Source organism: Stigmatopora argus, chromosome 15 (genome assembly GCF_051989625.1).
Source record: "Stigmatopora argus isolate UIUO_Sarg chromosome 15, RoL_Sarg_1.0, whole genome shotgun sequence".
NCBI classification, from domain to species: Eukaryota; Metazoa; Chordata; class Actinopteri; order Syngnathiformes; family Syngnathidae; genus Stigmatopora; species Stigmatopora argus.
This window is the reverse complement of record NC_135401.1, coordinates 3,774,751-3,800,670: the sequence shown is the minus strand read 5'-3', so window position 1 is coordinate 3,800,670 and position 25,920 is coordinate 3,774,751. Positions and strand designations below refer to the sequence as shown.

Sequence of the window (25,920 nt, the reverse complement as noted above, 5' to 3'; positions counted from 1 at the left end):
TGTCAATCATTTTTCCTTTTAAAAATGGACAGACCTTTTTTGGGGGTTATATTGTAGTTAAAATGGTTGAATTGTGGGAAATATTTTCACTGAGTGTCTTTTTTATGTGTGGATTTATTATTCTCAGGTCATGTGACAGGTGGAAGAATGAAATTCTCTCCAATTGACTGCAATGAATCATCTTTTATGACACTTTTGTTTGCTCGAATGTCAAATTCAAATATGTGCTTGGGCTCCATAAAGGTTAGGAAACAGTGGCGGGTTGGGATAATGCGAGCAGAGGCATCTTGAAAGCAGCAGGAAGTTCCAAACACCCCCACGGCGATGAATAATTGCTAAAGCTGAGATAGGGGGATTCCGATCCCCCGTGTACAGAATGATGGATGCACCCGTGAACGGGCCCAACTGTTCTCCACACTACCAAAAAAAAAAATGATGTACTCATGCCGCAACAACAAAGTTCAACATTCTAAGTCCATTAAAAATTTGGTGAACAAAACAAGACGTTTACATCTCGTTCCTAGCTAAAAAGACCCCACAAAAATGTATTTTACAGTGTTTTTTTCCACTGAGGCTGTTTTCTGTCACCTAAATATTGTCTGCTGAGGCCTTTTCTCTTGAGGTCATGGCTAAGTCCGCTATATGGTACTACAGTGCCCTCTAACGGTTAAACGCGGTACTGTGGTTTTATTTCAGTACTTCTGCTGTGAGAATGCACCAGTCAAGACCTATTTAAACCACAATCAGTCAACTACAGTTCTTCATCCATGTTAACTTCCTGCCTTCATTTATTAGCTCACTCTAAGCACTCCAAGCCATCAGCGTGGCCATCTCGTGAATCATTGGGCCCGTCTCGTCCCATTTCGGGCCCCCGTCAATGACCTACCCGCATCCCATTTCGACATTAAGTGATTGCCAGGTATACTTAAGAGGTGCTAGGTACACTAATGACAGAGCCGGAGAACAAGAACTACTGTTATACTGCGGAGTTTGACTTTAACGTTAACTTATGACGTGAAACTAAACAATGGCATTCCACAACTGTATTTTTTGGGGAGGTTTGGGGTGTTTAAGATTGACCAAAAGACAGAAATGGGTACTTTTTGATGGTGTATCTGCTTAGGAAACGACTTCATAAAGGTAGAAATTACCAGAATTTCCAGACTATAAATTACACACATAGACACACACATATATATTTATATAAATAAATAAATATATAAATATATATATATATATATATATATATATATATATATATATATATATATATATATATATATATATATATATATATATATATATATATATATATATATATATATAGGAAGTTATGTTTTTTTTACGATATAATTATCTGGAAAACTTGTTAACAGATGCCTATGTATCCAAATTGTTCTCTAATTTAGTACTGTTACTTGTTTGTATGTTTGTTCCTGGTTTCGGTAAAATAAAAAAATGGCCCTCCCAAAAATGTGACTTGTATCTTCTCTCCTTCATTGCGTATTCTTTGGCACGTGCGACTTATGCTCGAATGCGAGTTATAGCCTGAAAAATAGGGTATATGTAAATGGTTTTCTCATCCGCTGTGTTATTTTAAACAAATTCCCTCCTGATTTTAAAATGCAGCCTATTTTCAAGTATGGAGGCCCTCAGTGCAAGAATATGCTGGCTCAGCTTTTGCCTTGAGTGAAGAGGCGATTAAAGTAGCCAGCACGCAGCTTTATTTCAGTCTTGCGCTGTTAATCTGTCCATTTGTCTTAGTGTCTGTCCTCATTAGGAAGCCAGTTAACGCCAGCCAATTTTGTGCGAACGGCACACCGAGGACTGATTGGTGTGTGGCATGGACTACAATTTGACATCTAAATTGGATGGCATGGGCAATAGATCAGTGTCAGTGTATTCCCCTTTTGTGACCATGATGTGTTGTGTTGCTGTTTGCGTCAGTTGTTTAGAAGTTTATCGTGACTGGAGTTCCGATGATCTGTCTGAAAATATCTTTTTGGACAAAGATATGAGGTTGGGGGGACATTTTTGTGTTGAATTGTCAGTTTTACAGTGAACTTTATATGCGAGTGGCCAACGCATTTAGACCCTAGAACAGCGGCTAAACTAAAAGGCGAACATTTCTCAGTACTTTTGATATTACATAAATATTTATTAATTCATTTTCTGAACCACTTTATTCTCACTAAGGTCACGGGGGGTGCTGGAGCCTATACCAGAGTGGCCAACGCATTTAGACCCTAGAACAGCGGCTAAACTAAAAGGCGAACATTTCTCAGTACTTTTGATATTACATAAATATTTATTAATTCATTTTCTGAACCACTTTATTCTCACTAAGGTCACAGGGGGTGCTGGAGCCTATACCAGCTGACTTAGGGCAACAGGCAAGGGGACACCCTGAATTGGTGGCCAGCCAATCACAGGGCATGAGGAGACAGACAACCCTTTACACTCATACCTAGGGACAATTTAGAATGTCCAATCCGGAGTACCCGGAGAAAACCCATTCTGGCCCAGAGAGAACATGCAAACTCCACACAGGTGGCCCGACCTGGATTTGAACCCAGGACCCCAAAGCAGTGAGGCCGACGTGCTAACCACTCAAGCCGCCAGGCCACTACGCAAATATAAAAAAAATGAATCAATGCTTGTTTTTGATATTTTTTAACATTTTAAAACTAATTACAGTGTTTTAATAAGTATTTAATGTATTTTTTCGTGTGAGGCGGAGTCTAAGCCTGATACAAAATTAATGTAGTATTTGTAGCTAATCTAGATTCATGTCAATAATGATAAAAAAAATATCGGATGCACCTTCAACGTTTATTTAATATCACATCTCCTGCATTGGAACAGTAGCCTAAGCATCTCCAGGGGTGCACCCCCATAGAAAATCTCTACTACAAACATGCACAGAATAAGTATATAGAGTCTCTTCTAGGTTTGAGCGCTCGCTGTGCAAACCTTTCCAGCTAACGCACAGGAAAGGTTCAAATCCGTTCCGGTAGCGCACACAGTTTGTTGCGTATCACACAGTAGCATGGAAAGAGTCCGTTATAAAAGGCACAATCCAATCATCTGCAACAGTCACCGAGCACAAAACAGGCTGAAGTCATCCATAACGTCAAAACTAAATGTCCCGTGTTTCCCATCCACTAAGTGCTCTGAGGAAGGACGATATCGGCACAATTTGAGCGCCAAAGGACATCAAATTGAGCGAAGTGACAGCACGTGACAAGCGTACGTACGTGCGTGGCTGGCGAGTAGTGCTCTCGCTGGTCCCGGGACAGAAAAGCAGTCCTAAAAGCATGTGTTTGAGGAGACAAATGTTTATTTCATTCTAAAACATTATGCAGCTGACATCCAGCACATCCCTCCGTTCATTTTGCTCCTGCCCAAGTTTGCTCGGCTTCGTTGGATGGTTAGAAATAGATGACATTGTACATATAGTTGGGGACACAACAAGATCATGGTTTTATTTCAAATAGTTCCAATTTTTAAAAGGTAGTTTTTTTGTTTGTTTGGCTAAAACGTATGCGTGCGTCCATCTGTGTGTGTGTCTGTGTGTGTGTATGTATGTGTGTGTAAAAAGCACAGGACACCTTAAAAGCATTCACTAGTAACTTTGCAGCAGCGTTTTAAAAGGTGCCAGCGGCGGCCATTTTCAAGTAGTGCGCAATTGTGTTCATCGCCATGATGTCATCCTCTCTTCCATAGGAAGGTCAAAAAGCACATTACTCCTCATGAACAAAAACATTGGGGTAATCGGGTAATCGAAAGGATAAAATTCGACAAGCGACTTTTTAAAAATTGGGCGTGGTGGCAGAACAACTTAAAAAGGGAACAGAATACAAACCGCATTTTTCTATGATAGGTGGACTAAGGGAGAGCTCTCTAAAGTGAAATCCACTGGGATTTCTCTAAGTTGGAATTTGTCGTGTCCCGTGTGGCGGGTGATGCTTTGCTCACATGAGTACAGAGAAGAAGAGACAACTGTACAAAATGATCTGTTACCTACTGAGTGATGATTATGTCCCCTCAGTCAGTGTCTGTGTCAGTGTCTAGCACTGGCTCACTGGCAGCTTCCTCCGCGGCCTCACTCAAGTCTACGTCCTGAGGCGGCGGGACCTGCTCCCGCACGACTCCGCTGACTTTGGCCGGCTCCGGAGAGACGGCTTCCGCCTCCGCCTCCACCGTTCTGTCCATCTCGGCTCCATTGAGCCACCGGTCTTTGGGGGAGGGGACTTCCTCTGGCGAGAATGCCTGGGCATCGCCCCGCGGGCTTCCTTCCTTCTCCTGAGAGTGTTCCATCTCTTCAGGGGGGCTGACGGCTTGCGGCGAGCCCCCGGGGGAGGGTCGGCCGGGCGCGTCCGCAGACCCGCTCGTCTCGTCCGACGCTGAGCCTTGCGATTCCGGGGGCGTCGGGGTCTCCGGCCGCGGTAACGAGCGGGCCTCGGCGGGAGACGGGCTCCGAGCCTCGTCGTCGTTTCGGGGCTGAGACGGAGCCGTCTCGGGCGAGGGGCCGGCGTTTCTCTCGGGCTCCGCTTGGCCGGGCTTCCTGGGCTCCGGCGAGTGGACGGGGGCCGGACGCTGCCCTAAAAGTGGCGCTTTGGCCTGAGGCGGGGGAGACAGCAGGGGAGACTGGAACCGCGACTGGACGGGGGCGTTCATTTTGAGCGGGGGGAAGAGCTTCCCTTGGTTCAGCTTGAGATTGGGGTTCATCGGCGGGGTGGGAAGAAGAGGTGTTGGCAGGGGGAGCACGGGCGTCCAGTTGCCCCGCTCCGGCTCTCGGTCTTGTTCGCGGTCTTTGTCGTGCTCTCGGCCGCGCTCTCGTCCTCGCTCCCGGTCCCGATCGCGGGCGGAGCGATTTCCATTCATTTCCCTCCGGAAGTTAAACTCTCTTTCATCTCTGTCTCTTTGTCTGTCCCACTGGGATCGCCGTTCGTCCAGGTCACTTTCAAATTTGCCCGCTCCGCCGCCACGGTTCCACGGCGGCGGCCCGCCGGCATTTTTGTTCCCGGCGCGGTTATCGAAGCGATTGGGGAAGTTGGGGTGATCTGCGCCGTCCCGCTCATCGAAGTCGCCCCTCGACTGGTTCCATTGATTGTCGGGGGTAAAGCCGGCGAGGGCCTGCAGGCGTCCCAGCAGACTCCCCCTAGCCGGCTGAGTCCCCGGGGTTTGCAGCAACGGGGGTCTGCCTCCTCCGCCGGCGGCGGCGAGCGTCCGATGCTCCGGTGGGGGCGTTCTCAGGAGACCGGTACTCTGCTTCTCGGGCGGGGGAAAGCGGTAGTCCTGGTCTTTGCCCTCGTCAGCCCCCGCTGTCTCTTCTTTCTTGGAAGCGTTATCATTGGCCTGGTGAGGTGGCCTGTGAAAGGGGTCCATTTGAGAGAAGGGGGGCCTGGCGTGGGCCGGAGCCTGAAGGGAGCCGTCAACCAGACCGGGGGCCTGCTGGCCGGGTCCCTGCTGCATGAGGAGAGGGAAGCGAGCGCCGGGCCCGGGTGGAAGGAGGTTGGGACGCACGTCCAGCCCCAGCATTCCGGGCATTCTTTGGCCCGCCATTCCAGGCTGGTGAAGTGGGTGGGCAAGGGCGGCCGTGGGGTGCATGCCCAGGAGGCCCATTCCGCCACGGACGGCATTGTGCATACCTAGGGAGGAGAACGCATACACGTTAGGTCCTGTTCCGCTCTTGGCGAATCATCCGGCCGGATGTAGACCCACCTTGAAGCGTGAGATCAGGCGCCCCATCCAAACCCTTAGCGGGTGGCGGCATTTTCTCATTGGAGTGCTGACTTTGGGCTCCGGTCGCATTAAAAACATTGGCGCCGGGGACAAAGCCGCCAGGCATCGAGGTGTTGGTCGGGATCATGGCGCTGAACGGCGCTTCCTTTGCCGTTTCTTGGCTTGTTGACACAGGGGGCTGAACTAGGGCTACACAAGGGTCAAAAGGCCATGACTAAAAATGCTCTTGTTAACAACAAATTGCGTCAATGGAACTTACGGGGTGGGGCTGTGGCCATGGCTGCAGTCTGTGCTGCTTGCAGATAACCTACATGACGGAACAGACCAAGAAATCAACAAATATTGATCGAGTGTCTTATTTGTAAGAATAGGAACGGGTGCTGAGGAATAACTGAAAATGCATTTTTAGTGTAAGTTTTTTTTCTACAATTAACTTTCTTAACTGTTGCACCTCTATGAGAAGTGTTTTCAAATGTTTACCTGGAGGTGGTTGTGAGGCATTGAAAGTGGGCCTAAGAAATGGTGGCGGGGGCCCATAACCTGGTGGGGGGATGCTCATGTTGACAGGAAAGTTGGGGGGCAACATGCCTACCGCACCCGGAACGGCTTGGGGCACTGGTAACTGAGTAGGAGACACAACAACAGGTTGAAATGACTTTGTAATGCTTGATAAAATAAAAATAAAAATTTACTAATATTAGTAATAGGAGACAGTCATGTGGTTATTGGGATCCATGTGTAAAATCAAAATAAAGATATACAGAATAAATGAGGTGACATCAGCATCTTTATTACCTGCACCACCGGCATCATGGGGACCTGTTGGTTGTAATTTTCACTTTGACTGTTCATCGCCGTTGTCTCAGTGCTTGATGGTTGGCTTAAAACATCCTTGGCTCCTTCCAAGTTTTTAGCTGTGTCCCACTCTGAAACGACCCAAAAAAATCTATTTTAAAAAAGCTACATTTTCACTGAACAGAATTGCGTTCGTTCATGCTTTCATTCACAACTGTAAATTATAAGTTAATCCATATAGTTACCAATGCTGTGGCCTATTACATTAATAAACATATACTACATCCATATACAGTCTGCATAGATGCACGTATGTATTATAGCACACGCTTTGGAATCAATGCTGATGACTTGTACAGCTGGGTTATCTAATTAATCATTCATTGTTTTTATAGAGATCATAAATTATAAATTACGGCCAACAGCAAAGCTTGCTTAATAGAGCTGCCTGCATGATCTTATTAAATTAGGCTTTTCTAGTGAGTTGGTGGTAACATTGTTGTTGTTGGATAGGAAAACATTGCGCACAATCGATGTCTGCATTGTTTCCATCCATTGTTTCTAACCGATGCAAATAGTTAAAAAAATGTCACCTTCGTTGACCGTCTCTTGATCAATGATTCCTCCTTCAGCAAAACCAGACAAGTCGTCCACTTTAACTTTCTCCCAAGGTATGTAGGAGACTCCGAGGTCCACGTCCCAAAACTGCTTGTACTCTTGTCTTACCCCTTTGTTTAAGGCCCAAGCAATCTGCGTTATGAACAACGATAGCGGGAAGAGAAGAAAGTATATTTCAAAGGCAGAATCTATAAGGCATCAAGTGACCCATAGTTGCATTGTTACAGGTCAACGGAGAATCAAATTACCAAGACACACGCCGTGGGGAAAAATTACATTGCGTTCAATCCAATTAAAGGATAGCGAGAGCCAAGTGTACCTTTATGACCTTGGAGCCAATTTTGCAAGAACCTGTGCTGAGCTTCTGCCGTGCTCGGTACGCGTCCTGTCTGTGGACCATACAGATGAAGGCGCAGCCTCTCGGGGGGATCATCTGAAAAAGCCATGTGCATTTAACAAGACGCGGTAAGAGTCCATAACTTCCCAATCGAACACTTCATGTGCAATATAGAAGGAGAAAATGGTGGAGATTCTTACATTAATTGACTCGATTTGGCCAAACTCTTCAAACAGGTTTGTGAGGTCTTGTTGAGAAGCCTTCTTGTCCACCTGACCAACCCATAAAGTGGTGCTGCACACTAGTTGAAGAATACAAAGCGTGACAATGAACGCTGATACCAAAGAAAGCAGACCATGCACAATGGATAGCGTCCAATTACCACTTATGGTCTTGGATCGTATAGGAGGCAGTCCTTTCTTCTGTCGCTCCTTTTCCCGCTCTCGGGCACGTCTTTCGCTGGAGTACGATCGCGAAGGCTTCCTCTTGCGATCTCTGGAGCGCGATCGCGACCGCTTACGATGCCTGCGCTTGCGGGAGCCGGAACGGGACCTGGACCTCCTCCTTTTGGGAGACCTGGTGAGACAAAATAAGGACAATTTAAACCGCCCTTTCTTGCTTTGGCCGAAAATAAAAAATATGCCCGTGTTTTCAGGTTAAACGCCTATATCGAACATTTGCTTGGATTGTTAAAAAAGAAATTGGGACTGACCGAGAACGAGATCTTGAGCGTGTCCTGGACCGAGTGGGAACAGTCTTTTTCTCCTCTGCTTCGAAGCCATCTGCTTCCATTCCATCTGGACCCTCATCAAGATCCATGTCCTTGAGGATCGAGTCAACACAATTAACGTGAATGCATTTGTCGTGTATTCCACCCATACAGTGTATACTGAATATTATGTTTATCCTTTATTGATCACAAACACTAATTAAGTGTGGTGATTTTTATACTGTCTGCCAAACTAAAAGCTCAGTTGATTTTTTTTGCCAGGCACAATATGTCGCTGGCATAGACAGATGAAGTTGTACCGCTACATTTTTAACTTTAACAGTCTATTTTGGAAATTTAGCACTTTGCTTTTTAATAGCATCCCAACTGTAAATCCGGTTTATAGATTCAAAGTTTAATCTCCTGTTCTTTATACCTCTTGCTGGTTGTCAATCGAGTCGTCCATTTTGATCTCGGGTTCAGGAAGCTGTGGCTGACTGCTCCCCTGCGCGGTTGCAACTGAGTTTTCTTGGCCAAATAGTGTGTCTTGCCCTTCTATACTCAGAGCCTGCCAAAAAAGGGTTGTAAACTATGAAACAAGTTCATAACTTTATCTCTATCACTACGCAAGTATAACTACCTTTTGCTGGTGCTCCAGCAATTGCTTCTGAAACTGCTCGAGGTTCTGCTGCTGCAGCTGCTCGGCAAGTTGGTGGAACAACGAGCTGTTCATTGGCTCAGAGACCATGGGCCTGCAAAGAGGTAACAATGTTGCTTTATGCAAACCATGTACACACACACATATATATTTGATTGTCCCTCACAGTTGAGAGGATGACGTCTCCTTCTTAGATTCCTCGTTACGCTCAGGTTCATTCCCAAAGTCAAACTGTCCTAAAAGTTTCTGGAGGGGAAAAAATTGAGTCACATCAAAAGTCCAGACTTTGGACACTCATGATGTGAGATATTACAGATTCTTACTTATTGTGAGTCCTACCTTGTTAAAAGAGGAGACCCTCTGTTCGAGGGGGTTGAGGGTGTTGGCAGTAGCAGCTGCAGTGAGTTGAGCAGTCAGCGCTTGCAGCTGGACAACCAGACCAGCATCCAAGGCCTGGAGTAGGGAGGGCTGAGGCTTTTGCTGCTGCATTTGAAGGCTCTGGACAAGTTGTTGAAGCTGGCAGCAAAAAGAAATATTTGAGATACTCTGAAAATGAGATCTTTTCCGGCTAAGCTTAAAAGTGCAACGTAATTGTGTCGTTTTTCGAACCTGTTGCCCCTGTGGACTTTGCAAAATTTGTGCAACAGCTGCCACCGTGTCCGTGTTGGTGATCTGGGAAGCCCAGTCGGGCAGTCCCTGGACGATGTTGGCCGGAGTGGCCGGGGTGGCTGGAGTGCCTTAGTGCAAAGAAAAAAGCGTGTTAGGTTCAATAAATGCCTGTCAATGTGTTGGGCATAAGTGAATGCGCTTCTGTAAGAATTTCATGCGCGTTAACTCACCAGGCGTGGTGTTATTGACGGGACCGGCACTGCTGGACATGACAGGAGTAACGCTTGGAGGCGGAATCCCCGCAGCCATGTCCAACAAAGGCTGGATGATGTCACTCTTGAAGACAGCATTCTTTTGCCACAGATTCAGCACCCGCACTATCTTACTCTAGGAGCATATGATGGCAAGATTTTAATGGGAAAACAACGTACTGCGGGATGGAAAGATCCCAATTTGAATAGTAAGAGATAGTGTCGAGGGTTAAACCCAAAGGCAAACCTTGTCATCTGAGGGGCAGCGGTAAAGGTGCTGGAATGTAGAGATAATATTCTTGCTGAAGCGTGGAGCAAAGACGTCTTTCTCCGTGCCAAACTGGTGGCGTGACTGCCTCACGATGGAGTCGATGACATACAAGCCGGGCACTTTGTATTCGGCTTTGCACTGGGGTGACGTGATAAGAGCAAAGTTTAATCAAGGGAAAAATGGAAGTGCTATGTCAAAAACATGTTAATATTTGATGCTCCTTTAGACATTTTTGCTATTTCTGACTTGTATGGCTTGTCTTTTGCAAAATGCCTGAAAATAAAACTATACTCCAATTTTCATCTTATAAGGTGAAATGCTTCATTCTTAAGCAGCAATGGAGTAACCTGACAGATTGTTTTTTTTTGCATGTTTTGCATGCAGATATGTATAACTCACCTTCTGAATGAACTTTTCCACACTCTGGACGACATGCTTGTAGAACTGAAAACAGGGGAAAGCCTTGGTTAACATTGCGGTTTTTATTTGTGTTTTTCGTGTACAAACACTCACGCGGTGGGGCAAATAATGGTGTGTGATTCTGCGCCAATTTTGGAATCAACTACAAGGCCAGTATTGCTGATGCATGTACTATTTTATATTCAAAGTTGACGTCTAAAAAAATAGCAAACGGGTATATTTCATGACCTAGATTTTCGGTAATTATCTTTAACTAATAAATATACATGAAGACGGTAGAAAAACATATCTGCCATACTAAAATGTATTATGATAGTTTCAGGGAAAATATATCATCTCCAAAAAATTGTTATCAGGACAGAACCAATTGCAGGAAGACAAAGACCTTTAAGGCATCCGTATCGGATTTTATGAAGCACAGTTATGGAGAGGCTGAAAACAAATAACTGATAACACTGTCAAATTCATATACTAAAATAAACGAGGGAAAGTTAGAGCAAGATACCCCAAGCCAGGGCACTCTCCGAACTGGAATCCCTTCTAGCAAAGCAAAGTTTGACAGCTGCATCTGACCTTAAAAACATTTTTAAAAAAACAACTGGCCTAATCTGCCTGCAGGATACAAGACATTTGGAAAATTCTCAAGGGCACAGCAACAGAGACGAGACGTTGGACGACAGAGAGAACATCGCTGCATAACAGCCATGGATTATCCACCAGTGGGCAACGAGAGTGATCTTTTTTGGATACGTGAAAGTGCATGATGTCAACTTTTCTCGGGTCAGGGCCAGGCGGTTCAGTACTGCGTGTTATAGACTCAAATTATATCCAGATGTTTCGAATAAAGAAATAAAAAAGTACACTATTGATGAGGACATTGGAAAAATAAGTTGGTAAACTCATTTCTGATTTGAAGCAAAATAATTTTTCCTGCACTCTTATGATAAAGTAAGCAAGTACACATAATTGTATATTATATTTCATTCCATCAGTCATTGATATATGGTTTCACACAAAAAGACTTCCAATCCAGTTTGACTGGGGTTCTTACACACACACACACACATATATACATATATAATATATATATATATATATACACACACATACACATATATTTATACATACATACACATATATATACATACACACATATATATATATACACACATATATATACACACACATATATACATATATATACATACATACACACACATATATATACATACATACACATACATATATATTTATACATACACACACACACATATATACAAATATATATATATTTACATACACACACATATATATATACACATACATACATACATATATACATACATACACATATATATATAAATATATAAAACTTTATTTTCATCTAAAATACCGAGCTGACTACAATAATATTTTTCTCAAAAGTAAGTTTCCAACACCACACAAAAGGCCTTCTTTGTAGAAAGATACATACAAACAAAAACTCTTTCGAACACCACGTTTATGAACTGAATGAGCGGTTCAATTTTTTGAATCTTTACGCCGCACCTGATAAACTATAAATTGGAGGTGTCCAATCTAAATATTGTTGATGTGATTCTTAGTTTAAAATGGATGTCCTGCCCTCTAACAATCAGAAAGGGACAACATTGGTTTTGTATCTATGTCCATGTTTCCAGAGCTCAGTAAATTGTAGGCTACTTAAACTAGAGCTGCCAAAAACAGTCTAAATTAACAACGGCATTTAACAATTAAACAAGCTCTATTTTATGAATAAAAAATTCAAACATGGTACAATTTGAAACCCTAACATTTGAATAATGTATCATGTACTACGAATAGATATGACAAAGAATAGACCACAAATTCCGGCTCAAAACACATAAATATAAGTCCAGTAATCTAAAAAATTGTCAGTTTTCATGTATGTTTCAGGTTGAAATCGGGAAGTGATGAGCGCAGACTTTCCCTAAACGCCTCGTGTATCTGACTGGAGTGAGAGAGGAAGAGTTGGTTTTGTTTTCATTTTGTTGGCGTTGGCTATGGCCTACCGTGGTCATGTTCAGTGCTTTCAGTCACAAATAAACCATTCAAAACCCTAACAAAGTAATACTCACTCAGAGATGTCATAGACAGAATATTTTTGCAAATGGAAAGATTCACAATGTTTCACCCTCTGGCCATAACCACGAGAAAATGATGAAAGTTTGTTGTTTAATTTTTTTAGTGTGTCCATAATCATTTATTTTTAAGTATTTACTAAAAGGCAGCCTTCACAAAGTTCTATTTTAAGCTTTGGTGTGTAACAGGAAAACACTCTTATTTGAAGAACTAGTTGGGGATTTAAGAATAAAAATAGCCCTTATTGACGACCGATTTTGACAATTTTGAGGCAAAAAAACAAAACTATCAAAAAGACGGTGAGTAATATACAGGATTACATGCAAAGTAAATGATTTTACACAACTACTAAATACAGTACTCGAATATTGCGGTTAATGACATGGCTGCGATAATCAAAAAATCGCGAAGTAGGGGAACTTAAAAAACATTTTTTTAAAAATATTTTTTCTTTTAATAATAACAGTTATGCCTTGAGATACGAGCTTAACGTGTTCTGGGACCGAGCTCATTTGTCGATTTACTCGTAGCTCAAATCAACTTTTCCCAAAACAACAAACTAAATACAAATTAAATCATTCCCACCCTCTGAAAAACACCCAAAAACATGATATTGGAATAGAAAAACATATTTTTATTTGTTCTAATTCGCCATCTACCAATTTCTTCTGCACTGACTAACAGGGGGAAAAATACGGAAAAAATGCAACGCTCCACCCAGCTTTAACTTACACAAGGGGGTTGCGGCTAGAAAAACAGTGTAGCTGAAATCATAAGCAGTCTCTTGCGTCTCGGCCACCTGACTGTCTCGTATGCTCGTATCTCAAAAATTGTCTCGTAACTCAAGGCAAATATTTGTTCGGAATTTTACTCGTATCTCAAATTCCTCGTATGTCGGGGCACTCTTATGTCAAGGTATTACTGTTATAGCAGAAAAAAATTGCTAAGTAGCGAATTTGTGATAAGTGAAGACGCGATAATCGGATAATTTTATATATATATATATATATATATATATATATATATATATATGTGTGTGTGTGATGGTATGAAATATAAAATTATGAGTACTAGCTTACTTTTTCATAAGAGTGCAGGAAGACAATGAGAACAATGTTTTACATGTTTTTTAAAAAAAGTCTCCATATTATGCATGATTTGGGATTTCAATTCTATGGTATATTCCAGTGCTATTTGTGTGCAATTAAATTGGGCAGTATTGTTAGCAAAAAGAGATTAGAAGTCATTATGGTAGATTTTGTTATAGCAGCACATATTGGATTGTTGTACAAAGAATTAATATCACAATGTCGTTAAAGTTATGCATGATAATTTTTAGGGGTCAATCACATAATTTATGAACTACCACATATTACACTTGCATATTGCACTGATCCACGACAGGTAAAAGCAATGGCTATTATCTATTGAACAGCACAAGGAAGTGTAGTGCCCTCATCTGGTGCAGACTTCCAAACTGCAGTTTGTACTTTGCAATTTTTTTTTGTGGTTTATGAAAAAAATTATAAATCAATCAAATCCTACTTGTCGGCTGAACAATTTCAAGTCTTTTAGAACAAATCCTCCATGCAGTAAGTAGCAAAGAATTGAGAATAAAAACAGTATTTACGCTGTAAATAGTGTTTTTGTTTCACTGTTAGCTCTAGGGAGGAATTAACACTTATTATTTTATTGTTCCCAAATATTCACGCATGTTTTTTAAGTGTAAAACATGTGCATAACATCTGCATGTGTATTAAATTTGCTTCAGTTATATTAAGCAATGTGTGCTTTTTCCTGCACATGAAAAATGCCATACAAACTATGCTTTGATTAAAATAAGACAACATTGCACAAAAGATCATCCAATTAGCTCAACCTTATACAAATTTGGCAAAATACCTAAAACAATACAACCAAATAATAATTCGTTTTTTTTAAATTTATGAATTAAATATAAATTTCAAAATTCCGATTTTGGTCAAGAATTTTCATCTTATTCATAGGTTGTACTACTTAAGTTTAGGGTATTAGGAAAAAAAGATAGATGGTACTGTTTTTGCATTATATGGGAATAAAATCATGTCAGATATTCCAAAATTAATTTTCCTTCCAAAACAATTCTGTTAGCAAAAATAAATAAATAAATTGATCCAAAAATATTTGTCCACTCGCAAAAAAATTGGCACACTCGGAAAAACAAATTGTGATTGGGACAACTGTGCTTGCAAAAACATTTTTGGGGTAAAATTGTTTGGCTTGCAATTTTTATTATTATTATCATTTACAAAATTATTTTGTGATTTTTTTTAGCGCTCTGCAGCAAAAGACGTCATGAACACAGAAGGGGTTGGTTGCTGAACTATTTTTCGTCCCCCAAAAAATTGAATCACACAACAAGCAAAAAAAGTGTCCTTTTTGGACGAAAATTAGATCCACCATCTCCACCCCTTCCTCTTTTTAACTCTTTATAAAGTGAGCCCTGGTTCTACCTCCTCATTTACAAATATGACACGATACTCCGTTGCTATGATTAGTTTCTAAAGAGAAGTAATCCTACTCAGCCGAGATGTTTGCCTCGTGGTTTGAATTTACAGCAGCTGAAAACAACCCCGCGCTCACATTCAATACTCCAAAAATAGTTATATCGGGTGTCTGCACCGATAAGAAGTATCTGATCGGGACATCACTAGACTTGGTGGGCGCCATATTTGTCCAGCTAGTCACTAGTACAATGGTGACAGTGTTTATGACAATGTTTTGAACGGCCAACAAAAACACGAGCACTCACACATAATGATCTTTGCAAGTGAGAGAAGGTTTTGCAACCCCCAATATAATTTTCCGAGAGTAAAAATGAACGAATATGTAATGAATGTAAAAAATTGCCCAAAATATTTTTGCAGGCACAAACATTATTTTTGCGTGTACAGAACATGAGATTGATTATATAGTAAGAACATGCATTCAACATTATTTGCAGTGCACCCAAATTCAACATCCTTTTCAGTGCATATTTCTATGTTTCTTGACAGACTTTAAAAAAGCAACTTTCAGCCTAAGTTTGACTCCAGCCACGAATGGCTTCTCCGGTTTCTGCAGTTGTGTCGATGCAACAGTGACTGGTACAGTGCAAAGCAACTCCCATTATTACCTAATTGTAGTGTATAGAGTTGTCCCTCACATATTTTTGCACCAGGGTTCAAGTCCAGGTCACATGATTTTGAGGATCTGCCCATATGAAGTAACCATCCGATACCTTGGCAATATATTTATTGTAGTAAAAGCATTTGTTTCCTTTGAATTTTGAAAAAAAATCCTTCTGTGTCCTATTTTTATATTATAGCATGTCATTCATTCATTTTTAACACCACTTCTGGAGCCTTCTGGAGTTTACTGGAGCCTATCCCAGCAAACTTTGGGAGAAAGGCGGACAACACCCTCAACTGGTCGCCAGTCATTCATATGGCACACAGAGAGACAACTATTTGCACTCACAATTACACTGCTGCTGAGTGGGGATGGATCCCACGCTGCCAGCAGTCAAGTCAGGCATGTGAACCACTACAGCACAGGTGTCAAAGTGGCGGCCCGCCGCATCATTTTGTGTGGCCCAAGTAAGTAAATCATGAGTGCCGACTTTCTGTTTTAGGATCAAATTAAAATGAAGAGTATAGATGTATATTAAATTTCCTGATTTTCCCCCTTTTAAATCAATAATTGTAATTTTTTAATCTATTTTTTCTGTGTTTTTTAGTTCAAAAATCATTTTGTAAAATCTAAAAATAAATTAAAAAAAAGCTAAAATAAACATTGTTTTAGATCTATAAAAAAAACCTGAATATTCAGGGCTTTTAATCCATTTATATAAAAAAAAATCTAAATATTATATCTAAAATGGTCCGGCCCACGTGAAATCAAGTTGACGTTAAAGCGACCCGCGAACCAACCCGAGTCTGACACCCTTGCCTACAGCATATGAGACTTGTATTGTAAGTGTTAAAAATGATATTTAAAAACGTGATCTCTTTCCACTTGATTCCAACCTTCTTAAAATGTTGGGTAGGACAAAGCATAATATCTTTCTGTTTCTTATCTTATTTATTCTTATTTTTCACCCCATAAACAGTTTTAAAAACTCTTAAATGTGACCTCTGATTATCTAAAAATTATGTGCTTGAAGCATGTATTGATGAATTCAATCAGAAATCATTCTACACACAGGATAATGCATATAGTAACAGAAAACTATTAACTTTAGCCCCCTTATATTACTTTGTTATAGAAATGAGTGAAGTCATAAAATTCAAACCAGGCAGACGACGGGTCATTTCACATGCACCAGTCATTTTTTTTCCCACAAATGAAAGCAAACTAAATTATCAATGGATAATCCGAAGGAAAATAAGTGTAGAACGCGGTCAATTCCACAACCAAGTCTTACAAAAATCGCAGTCCTGGTTTACTATCCAAACTGAATTGACCTTTATACCAATAGACAGCACCAGACAGCGTGAAAACATTTGTACCCAAAAGCTAACTGTAAACCATTATAGTCTTCTCCATAGACATTAGGTTGAACACAAACGAAAAAAAGTCATTCCATGCTCCAAAAATGATTTACTCGCCGTATTTCATCCTGAAAGACTAAATCAACGTATCGAAAAGTAAAGAAACGCTGTAATATGCATTATAATTCTAGGAAATGTGTGCATATTGCAAAAAATTTCACAAACGACGACTAATAATGTCCCACTTTGAGCTCTAAGAATCATTTACAGCCAGCTACCTCCCACATAGAAAGCCTCCCAGGCGCCATTATTAAGTACTGACTGACAAATCAAGAGGTATGGAACCAACTAAGGCATCTTCCTTGTGAAACAACCCATACTCCTACCTAAGATGGTAAGGGATTCTCTTATCTCTTTGTAACTCTCTCCACCCCATCCTCCAGTGCTTTGGGGGAGCTGGGAGAGCTGCTGAGGGAAGGGGAAACGAGTGTTATTCATCAGGCAGACAACACCACAAGCACTATAGTAATAGTAGTTCTTTAAAAAAACGGATAAACATTCGATGAGAATGCCGTGCAAAAGACAGCAGGTGCCCTGCATGGTATTTTGCAATGTTTTATGTCACTAGCCTAATTAGTAAATACTCCAAAAGGGATTCTAAACAGGCCTGTAAGTATGTAAATGTAATAATATTGCAACAAGTAAATTAATCACCCCTGATTTGATAAGCCACCTATTTTCAATATTAATCAAATGTATTGGCAATACAGGCCCTGTAGTCGCTTTGACCAGATTGATGCCAAAGATATGCATTTTATAATGTGATGAAAATGTCAAAGATGTACTATTATATGACCACTTATCCATCGCACGCATGACAAATCCATGTTTCCGAATAAAATACTGTGAAGAAATGACCCAGAAATGTTATTTACCAATGTAATGGATTTGAAGATTTTTTTCCCTGCCCTTTTTTGCTTTAAAATTTAACCGAACTGAATCGAACCAAGACGACATTGTAGTTTCACATTACAACCCTAATAATAACAGTTTGCAATGGGCTGATCCAATCACATGGGTTGAATAGTTTATGTGGATACCACACAGCGCAACATTAGAGAGGCAAACCAGGAGCTGTCATTCGTGACTGGAGTTGCAAAGAGGCTGAACAGATGCCATCGTATTCAGGAATGACCAAAAAATTACTTTGTGTTACTTTTTCAAAGTCTAGCAAGAAACATAGTAGAATGCACTGCAAAAAACTAAACACTCAATCCCACTCGAGTAGTATCAGTACAGAGAAACAAAAAAGGGTAAATTTTTCATATGGTGAAAATGGCTGACAAGCATTTCCCCCTATAATAATGCTAAAATGAACTAGTTATATATAAACTAGTTGACACAGAACCAAAATTAGAAGTATCAACAACATAATATATTTTTCATCATATGCCAGAGCACCATGCCTGAGATATAAATATATATATAGAGAAATTATGTATGTATTTGTTTGTTTCTATTCAAAATAACCCAAGAAAAAAAACTGTAATTAAACCTGCAGGATATTATCCTACAAAACAGAAAAGGCGATTACATTTTGGGGTGATGAGGTCAAAGGTCAAAGAGGAATTTTCCCATAATTTCATAACGTATTTGGCATATTTGACTCAAATTTGCAGGGATACTTTGCAGGAACTGCATTTTTTTCCTCTGAATAAAGTGCTGTATAATAAAGACAAAAATGGCAACTATGCAAACTAATAATAAAACTGACACGGAACCGATACTTACTTCTGTTACTGTCCTATTTCTAAGCAGAGGTCAGTGAGCATACTTGCTGCACAGCAGGCTCATAAACTAGACGCTGGTGTTAAGACCAGTGTAGCGATCTTTATTTCAAATACTGCACCTAAGGCCTCATACTTACTTTAATAGCCTTGATGCCTGACTTGGTGATCTGGGTCATCTTGGCCTTCGAGATGGGTGGCTTGTACTCATTCAACGAGTATAACTACAAAATAAAAGAAGAAACAAGATGAGTTAAGTTACCTCATTTTCAAATTTTACAACATCAATGGGAAGCTATTTTAATTTAAGTCACTGCTTCCCCCAAATCTTGAAAATTTAACATGCAACTTTAAAACAAATGAGATTGTTTACTACGGAGTTGTGTTTTAATCAATATTTATTTAAGAAATATTCTTTGTGTACTCTTCTACACATGTAACGTGTTAATATCGTGAGTGTAAAGAATAATATACATAACATCTGCATCTGCACTGTATTTTTTGCATAATAATGCAATTAAGGCTAGTATGTATCCTCACCTCCCTGAAAATGTAATAACATAGGAATAAGCACTAACATTTTTATATATCTGCGATCAGTCATCATCTAAAATAAAAACACTGGACAGTTTATCTTAAAAAAAACCTAGGGTAATTATCACTGTATTATGTTTGCTTTCCAAACGATTTTTAAAATGTTGGTGTCAATCATCAGAAAACGTCGCGCATCTACGAGTGATTTCTGGGTTAACTTGTAGCATTCTAATGCTAGCAGCGGGCGAATAAACGCGTCTGTTCTCATTTTATACCGGTGTAATACATGTTTTTCAATGTTGCACGTCAATTATCAAACATCAACACATAACACACCCGCCCGATTGCTTCCACGAACAATCCACGCGATTTTATCGTTATAAACAGTCACGCGGCCTTGAGGTTAGTTTACGTTAGCTTCAGCTAACTAGCTTTAACGTCGCCGCCAATAAGAGGTCGTGGATTCCTCATCGCGTCCAAATCTACTGCAAGGATTAAAACAAACCTCGTTGTTGAAGGCTTTCACGGCCTCCATGATGGCGTTTTTGGATTATTTGTGACTATCTATGCAATAAAAGATTTGAGACGAACATGCTCGATGTCTGGTGAGATGGAGGATAGTGGCAATATGGCGCACTAGCACCGGAGGACAACTCCAGTCCAAAAGCCGCGACCCATAGCGTCGACTTGGTGGAACTACAACGCCTCTGTCTTTCCGCATGAATGCAGAAAAATAATTGCGTTGCACTAACGTTTATCAGCATGAATGCATGCAGATCTCTAAACAATAAACAAAATGTTGCAGTCACATACGTTACATTACCCCAGTATGTCAAATTTCAGAAGTCCAATACCCATCAATAAGAAGAAAAAGACTAAATTTGGGGCATCTACAACTGCAAATTTCTGATCTGTTTAATTTTTTTATTTGGTTAACTTTGTAGCACAATGAAACTGAGCAATATACTTATACAAGAAAACTTTACATTTAAATTACACTGTAGGACACAATGTTCTGCTTTAAACTGTGTAAAATTTCCAATATCTTAAATGCAAAAACTTCGACTGGCACACATTCACTTGAGTGCAGAATGTAATTCTGAAAAGAAAAAAAGGTACACTGGCCTTTTGAAGGTGCATGGCACCAATAAGAAACCAAAAAAAGAAATGCTGTAAACAAAAAAAATATGAAACGTACAAAAATAATAACAATAGCTTCCACGTAGAAAGCAATGCAACATAATCCTTTCTGGAAACACAACTGACAACAAAGTACTGTAAACAGCAAATAAAATGCTAAAAGTAATACTATAAAGGAATTCATATAGTGATGTGGTTTGCTTGGTTAAAAAAACTGGCTAAAAAGACTCCGTTTAGGAGAATGACAACAAAAGGGTTTTCATGAACGATCCTTTTGCTAGTTGAGGAAGTCCACAGTAGTCTCACTTGATAATTTGACAGCAGTGCGTGCATGTGACCAAAGTCAGAATCAGTAGACACGAAGAGCATTTATAGACTGGTCTCAGCCACAGGATCTGCACTGGACACTGTTGCATCTTGGGAGGTTTCCGACTCCACCAGCTGGTCATTTGTAACACAGATCTCCTGCACCAAAGACCCATTGGCCTCCTTCCACTCTCTGAACCTGGCCGAAGTCAGCTCAGGTTGCAAAAGCACCTGTTCGAGTGCCTGTAGGTCTGCCTGTTTTGACTGACATGACACAAATACGATTAGGGGAGCAGAAAATCAATTATGATATCACATACACTGGATGGGAAAAGACGTACCTTTAATGTGCTGTTCAATGCCCTGATAAGATGCAGTTTATCATTGACGGCGTGGTCTTTGCAACGTTTAACAAAGGAGGCCCTAAATTCCCGTTTGGTGGACGGTTTGCGGTCTCCAATGGGTGACAAGCTGGCTTCCTTCAGGTGAATATACAGCTTCTCCATCTCATCCGCACTATTGCAGTGGTCACCTGCAGTAACATTGGTCACACAAAATCATGGTTATATGGCTTAAACCACGTGTCAAAGTGGCGGCTCGGGGCCAAATATGGCCCGCCGCATCATTTTGTGCGGCCCGGGAAAGTAAATCATGAGTGCCGACTTTCTGTTTTAGGATCAAATTAAAATGGAGTATAGATGTATATTAAATTTCCTGATTTCCCCCCTTTTTTAATCAATAATTGTAATTTTTTAATCATTTTTTCTGTGTTTTTAGTTCAAAAATCATTTTGTAAAATCTAAAAATATATAAAAAAAAGCTAAAATAAACATTGTTTTAGATCTATGAAGAACTGAATATTCAGGGCTTTTAATCCAGTTCTTTTAATCCATTTATTAAAAAAAATCTAAATATTATATCTAAAATGGTAGAATTTCCCTTCTTGAGCAGCACCATTTTTTAGGTTCAATAGTTGACTATAGGCATGAATGCAATTCTTTTCATACCTTTTTCTACAACACTTAATGACTGCCTCTGCGCCGCCCCTTCCTCATCGGATCTTGTTTGAGCCAACTGAAGAGGAGCTGAGCTATCCGTCGCTTCTTCAACTTCGGGTGGATGTTGGTGCAATTGTACCTGGACTGAGCAAACCACTGGCGCTTCGCCCGCGGGGGCGGGAGACACCTGGGCCACCAAGTCCAACCAGGACTGACGTTGTTTGGAGAGAGACGAGGCGGACGAACTCTGCGATGTCATGGTACTACGGGGCGAAGAATGCGAGCCGTTTGCTTCGCTTGGGAGAGATGAGGAGTACGGTGGAGGGAGAGTGCCCTGTAAGACCAATTATATAAGAAAAATGACAACTGTGAAAACGTTTTTTATGCTAAAATTATATACATAAATTGTCCAGCATGAAACATTTGCTCTGAACTTGCGTTAACACGACACACAATCCCTTCTGTGCAATAACTTGGGTGTGCAATAACAATGTGCAATATCTTAGATTGTGCAATATTTTAGAATTTACCTAGCCGGGATGTGGCTTTTTATACTTTTATATTACTATTAGTTTTTTTTTAAACTGGGAAAACGCACTTTTTGGATTAGTTTCATTATACGCAGTTGTGTATGATGACAATAAAGGCTTTTGATTCATTGATTTCTACATTGGACACAGCACCCGCTTATTAAAGGATCCAGAATTTTGTCGTCCCTGCTCAATCTGTCAGCAAAAAGCAACCAATAAACAGTAAGCAGTCTGGAATTTAACCAAGAAAAAATGGGAAATGTTCCAAAACATACAATAAGTGACACAAAATTAATTCATTCCCTGCCATTGACAACAATAGATGTCGAATTAACTTAAAACCACCTATGGATGCTTATCCTTCAGTGTAATTGATGGCACTAGACACTAGAATCATTTTTTTTTTTTTTACATTCATTCGCCCCTCACAGTTAAAATGGATTGGACGTCTAGAGCAGTGAATTGAACTTTTTGGGGGGAAAAATGGTATTTAGAACGACACAGGCTAAAAAAAAAAGGTTGCGGTGTAGGGATTAAAGAGCTCCTGGAGGTCCCTGCACTTGAAGAAACCCTTGCACTGACCTGATGTGTGCTACCAGGAGGATCAGATGAAGTCACGGTGTCCTGCAGGGTCTGTTCATAGTAGGGTGGTGGAGGTATATCTGTGGTTTCTGCTTCTTCATGGTCACTCGCCTCACTGTAGCACTCTAAAACATACATGCACAATGTATACTGTCACCTCTAAAGTCATTGTGTGGATACACATAGATGGTATATACCTGGGGTGCACAGACACAGGAAAATACATTGTAGACCTAAATAAAATATATAATAAATAAATAAGCGTGTTACACAAAATATAACCCAGGTCGCATGAATGGGAATCTTGCATGGCTTGCATAATAGGCTCATTGAAAAGTGGGTCTTGGACCAAGAGAAGTGTGAGCACCCCTGGTGTATACATTTAAAAACCACACATATAAGCAAGTTTTCTCCAAAAGCTCACCAGCTGCCATGTTTTGCTCCGTGGGCTCATAATGAATGGAGGCCAGCCCGAGTTTATTCAACCATCTGGAAAACATGCATCCATAGCTCAGCTCAGAATGAAACATCTCATTTCAGTTGACGTATATTTTCTTCCACCCAACATTGCATTGGTTGCTACTTACAAATTCATTTCTTCGTGATTCTCAGCAGCAAAATAAAACATCATGACTTGAGGGTGGCAGGCTTTGAATGCACTGCACAAAAAACAAAAAAAATCAGTGTTAATATTGGCTGTGGAACAAATGACTTGCTCCCCGAGAATATTGAATCCCAAACTCGTGTTTTAGCCACATGTATGCTTACTGTTTCTTTTTGCACTCAATAGCCCTGTCAATCATAAAGTTGGTGAGGTCAATGTAGCCTTCAGCTTTCTCCGCCTGCAAAGCAAATGTTTAAAAACAGTGAGCCCGGAAGCAAGATGAACCAACGACCTCAAGCCAGTTCCTGACATGGTCGCCCGCCGTCTGCTACTTCTTCTATTTCCTCTCGCAGTGTGACATTTCTGACGCCAATTTAAGTCTGCTTGACGACAATACAACTGTGCGTGTGTGAGTCATCACTGAGGATGAGACACGTCTATGTGAAATGCACTTGCATAAATTCCAACTATGACATGATAGACCCACATCTAATTTTTAATTTTATTTTATTTAGTTTACATAAACTTTAGGAGTGCATCCCATTAACCTTTAGTTGACAGAACCGCATGGCAAACCTTTGGAAACATGCTATACAACGCTGGAAACATGCTATACAACGCTAGATAGAAAATTATAACAGTAGTCTCACCAGTGGGTTTGTGTACCAATATAAAGCAGTCTTCTTTAGGATGAACCAAAACTTCTTCCATTTGAAACCCAGGAAGCCCTTGCTCTCTTTCTTCTTGTACAACCAACCTTGGTGGTCTGGTTGACCCAGCTCTTTGACTGACACCCTCCGCCTGCTCATCGCGCCATTGCCTGTAAAACATGCAAATAAAAACCACAGTGAGACGAAAGCACACACTAACAAGTTAAAGAAGGTGCAAAAGTGCACATTTTCCACTGCCCTTAACTTAGAATGGGACCTTATTGTGCCTACAGACATTGATCTAAAACTTGTCCACAGCCACCTACTCATTTCAAATGAGTCAACATATGTTAATGCTATAAACAAATACAAAAAAAACTTTCGTAAGCTACGAATAATTACTAAATTCTAGTTTATGGGCCTGACAGACAAGTTGATGTAGATTTTTTGTAATGTCTGACCTCCTCGGCTCTTCTTCTTGGACTTGTGTCGCAGGGAAACCTTTCAGAGCAAAAGAATAAATAAAAATAGGTGAATTTAAGAGCAAGCTAATGAAGACTAACAGTTTAAAAGAATACTTGAGAATTACTCACGGGGTTGTAATCATCAGCAGCCATTGAAGGTGACACAGATATGGGGAAGGCAGCCTGTTCACATAAAGACAAAAAGCACTTAATATATCACTAACAAAAAGTTGGTCAGCAATCTAACACCTCACTAATTAATAGGCAGATCGCTAAAAAATAGCCCTAGGATAAAAATATTTGAAGAAAGCACACTCCACAGAAAGTGAAAGCTGTTGTGTATATTACAAAAAAAGTTGACAAATTGCCCATAACAAAATGAATAATAATAATAATTCAACTCTATTAGTGCACTTGATACATATCACAGAATACAAAAATGGATACACTGGGTTGACAATTCAATTTCAAATTCAATAAAAGTTAATATCATTCAAGAGAGAAAGAAAAAGTCACTTTGACAAAAAAACAGGCAGTTTGAGATGAAAATGGACAAAAGGTAGGACTTGCCTCACAGCTATTAAGTTGCGTACTGCCAGTCTTTAGTATCTTCGTGCTTTATTTCAAAACTACACCTCAAAAATAGTATGAATTTTCTTTTAACAAAACATCAGTAACATTCCGTAGTGCTTCTCAATGGATCAACGTCAACGATGAACTGCATATTGGGAAAGCAAAGCACCCACTTGACTCACTTCCTCTGCAAACTTGAGTTCCTTATTTTAAAGTTCCAAAGAATATTTAACATACCACATAAAAATCACTAATAAATATTCCTGGTGTTCTCCTATGAAAACATTAAAAGGCAATCAGCACCCTTTTTGTCATTGACCTCTCTACATGGCAACAACACATCAATCTGTAAAAGGTTTTTACACTAAATAAATCATTACAGATTCAATAAAATATCATAAATATTCAAACAAGAAGCAAAATGACAACAAAAACGCGAGTCCTACCTTTTAAAAGTGCTCCATAGATCAAATATGTCTTATGTGAATTTAAAAAGCTTTTAACAGTGAGTACACTAAACTTGAGTGTGATATGTTGCTCAACAAAAGCAGTTATGCATCCTTTCCGGGTGGGGGAAACAACAAAGATACATAGACCGCTAGTAGGAGACAAACACGTAAAATATTACATCAAACTAAAGAAAATGTCAAAATGTTTCCTGTTGGGTTTGTTCAAGCCATTTCAAGTGACAGATGTCACTGGGC

The 25,920-nt window shown here is 40.3% G+C and overlaps 2 protein-coding genes across 4 annotated transcripts in view; both read right to left on the bottom strand.

Moving 5' to 3' along the window:
• The window catches only part of scaf8 (SR-related CTD-associated factor 8), a 43,558-nt gene extending 23,535 nt beyond the window's left edge, over positions 1–20,023 (bottom strand). The window contains exons 1-21 of one of the 3 annotated variants that reach the window (XM_077621170.1): positions 19,875–19,997; positions 18,976–19,059; positions 17,435–17,516; positions 10,396–10,440; positions 9,973–10,134; positions 9,705–9,861; positions 9,475–9,602; positions 9,205–9,381; positions 9,032–9,111; positions 8,848–8,959; positions 8,644–8,775; positions 8,211–8,320; positions 7,881–8,074; positions 7,699–7,799; positions 7,481–7,594; positions 7,137–7,293; positions 6,544–6,674; positions 6,229–6,370; positions 6,008–6,055; positions 5,728–5,937; positions 2,814–5,654 (exon numbers count right to left, since the gene is read on the bottom strand). In XM_077621170.1, coding sequence (XP_077477296.1) covers positions 4,048–5,654; positions 5,728–5,937; positions 6,008–6,055; positions 6,229–6,370; positions 6,544–6,674; positions 7,137–7,293; positions 7,481–7,594; positions 7,699–7,799; positions 7,881–8,074; positions 8,211–8,320; positions 8,644–8,775; positions 8,848–8,959; positions 9,032–9,111; positions 9,205–9,381; positions 9,475–9,602; positions 9,705–9,783 — 3,522 coding nt within the window. In that variant the 5' untranslated portion in view covers positions 9,784–9,861; positions 9,973–10,134; positions 10,396–10,440; ... (1 more) ...; positions 18,976–19,059; positions 19,875–19,997 and the 3' untranslated portion in view covers positions 2,814–4,047. Of the gene's footprint in view, positions 1–2,813; positions 5,655–5,727; positions 5,938–6,007; positions 6,056–6,228; positions 6,371–6,543; positions 6,675–7,136; positions 7,294–7,480; positions 7,595–7,698; positions 7,800–7,880; positions 8,075–8,210; positions 8,321–8,643; positions 8,776–8,847; positions 8,960–9,031; positions 9,112–9,204; positions 9,382–9,474; positions 9,603–9,704; positions 9,862–9,972; positions 10,135–10,395; positions 10,441–17,434; positions 17,517–18,975; positions 19,060–19,874 lie in introns of those variants that run through there. The other 2 variants (XR_013305235.1, XM_077621169.1) reach the window with 2 other exon arrangements.
• A 249-nt stretch (positions 20,024–20,272) lies between these two features.
• The window catches only part of cnksr3 (cnksr family member 3), a 29,430-nt gene continuing 23,782 nt past the window's right edge, over positions 20,273–25,920 (bottom strand). Inside the window, exons 16-25 of the mRNA XM_077620789.1 lie at positions 24,773–24,826; positions 24,641–24,680; positions 24,180–24,349; positions 23,694–23,767; positions 23,513–23,584; positions 23,350–23,414; positions 22,926–23,050; positions 21,823–22,147; positions 21,157–21,347; positions 20,273–21,079 (exon numbers count right to left, since the gene is read on the bottom strand). Of these exons, the coding sequence (XP_077476915.1) occupies positions 20,879–21,079; positions 21,157–21,347; positions 21,823–22,147; positions 22,926–23,050; positions 23,350–23,414; positions 23,513–23,584; positions 23,694–23,767; positions 24,180–24,349; positions 24,641–24,680; positions 24,773–24,826 (1,317 nt within the window). The 3' untranslated portion in view covers positions 20,273–20,878. The remainder of the gene's footprint in view (positions 21,080–21,156; positions 21,348–21,822; positions 22,148–22,925; positions 23,051–23,349; positions 23,415–23,512; positions 23,585–23,693; positions 23,768–24,179; positions 24,350–24,640; positions 24,681–24,772; positions 24,827–25,920) is intronic.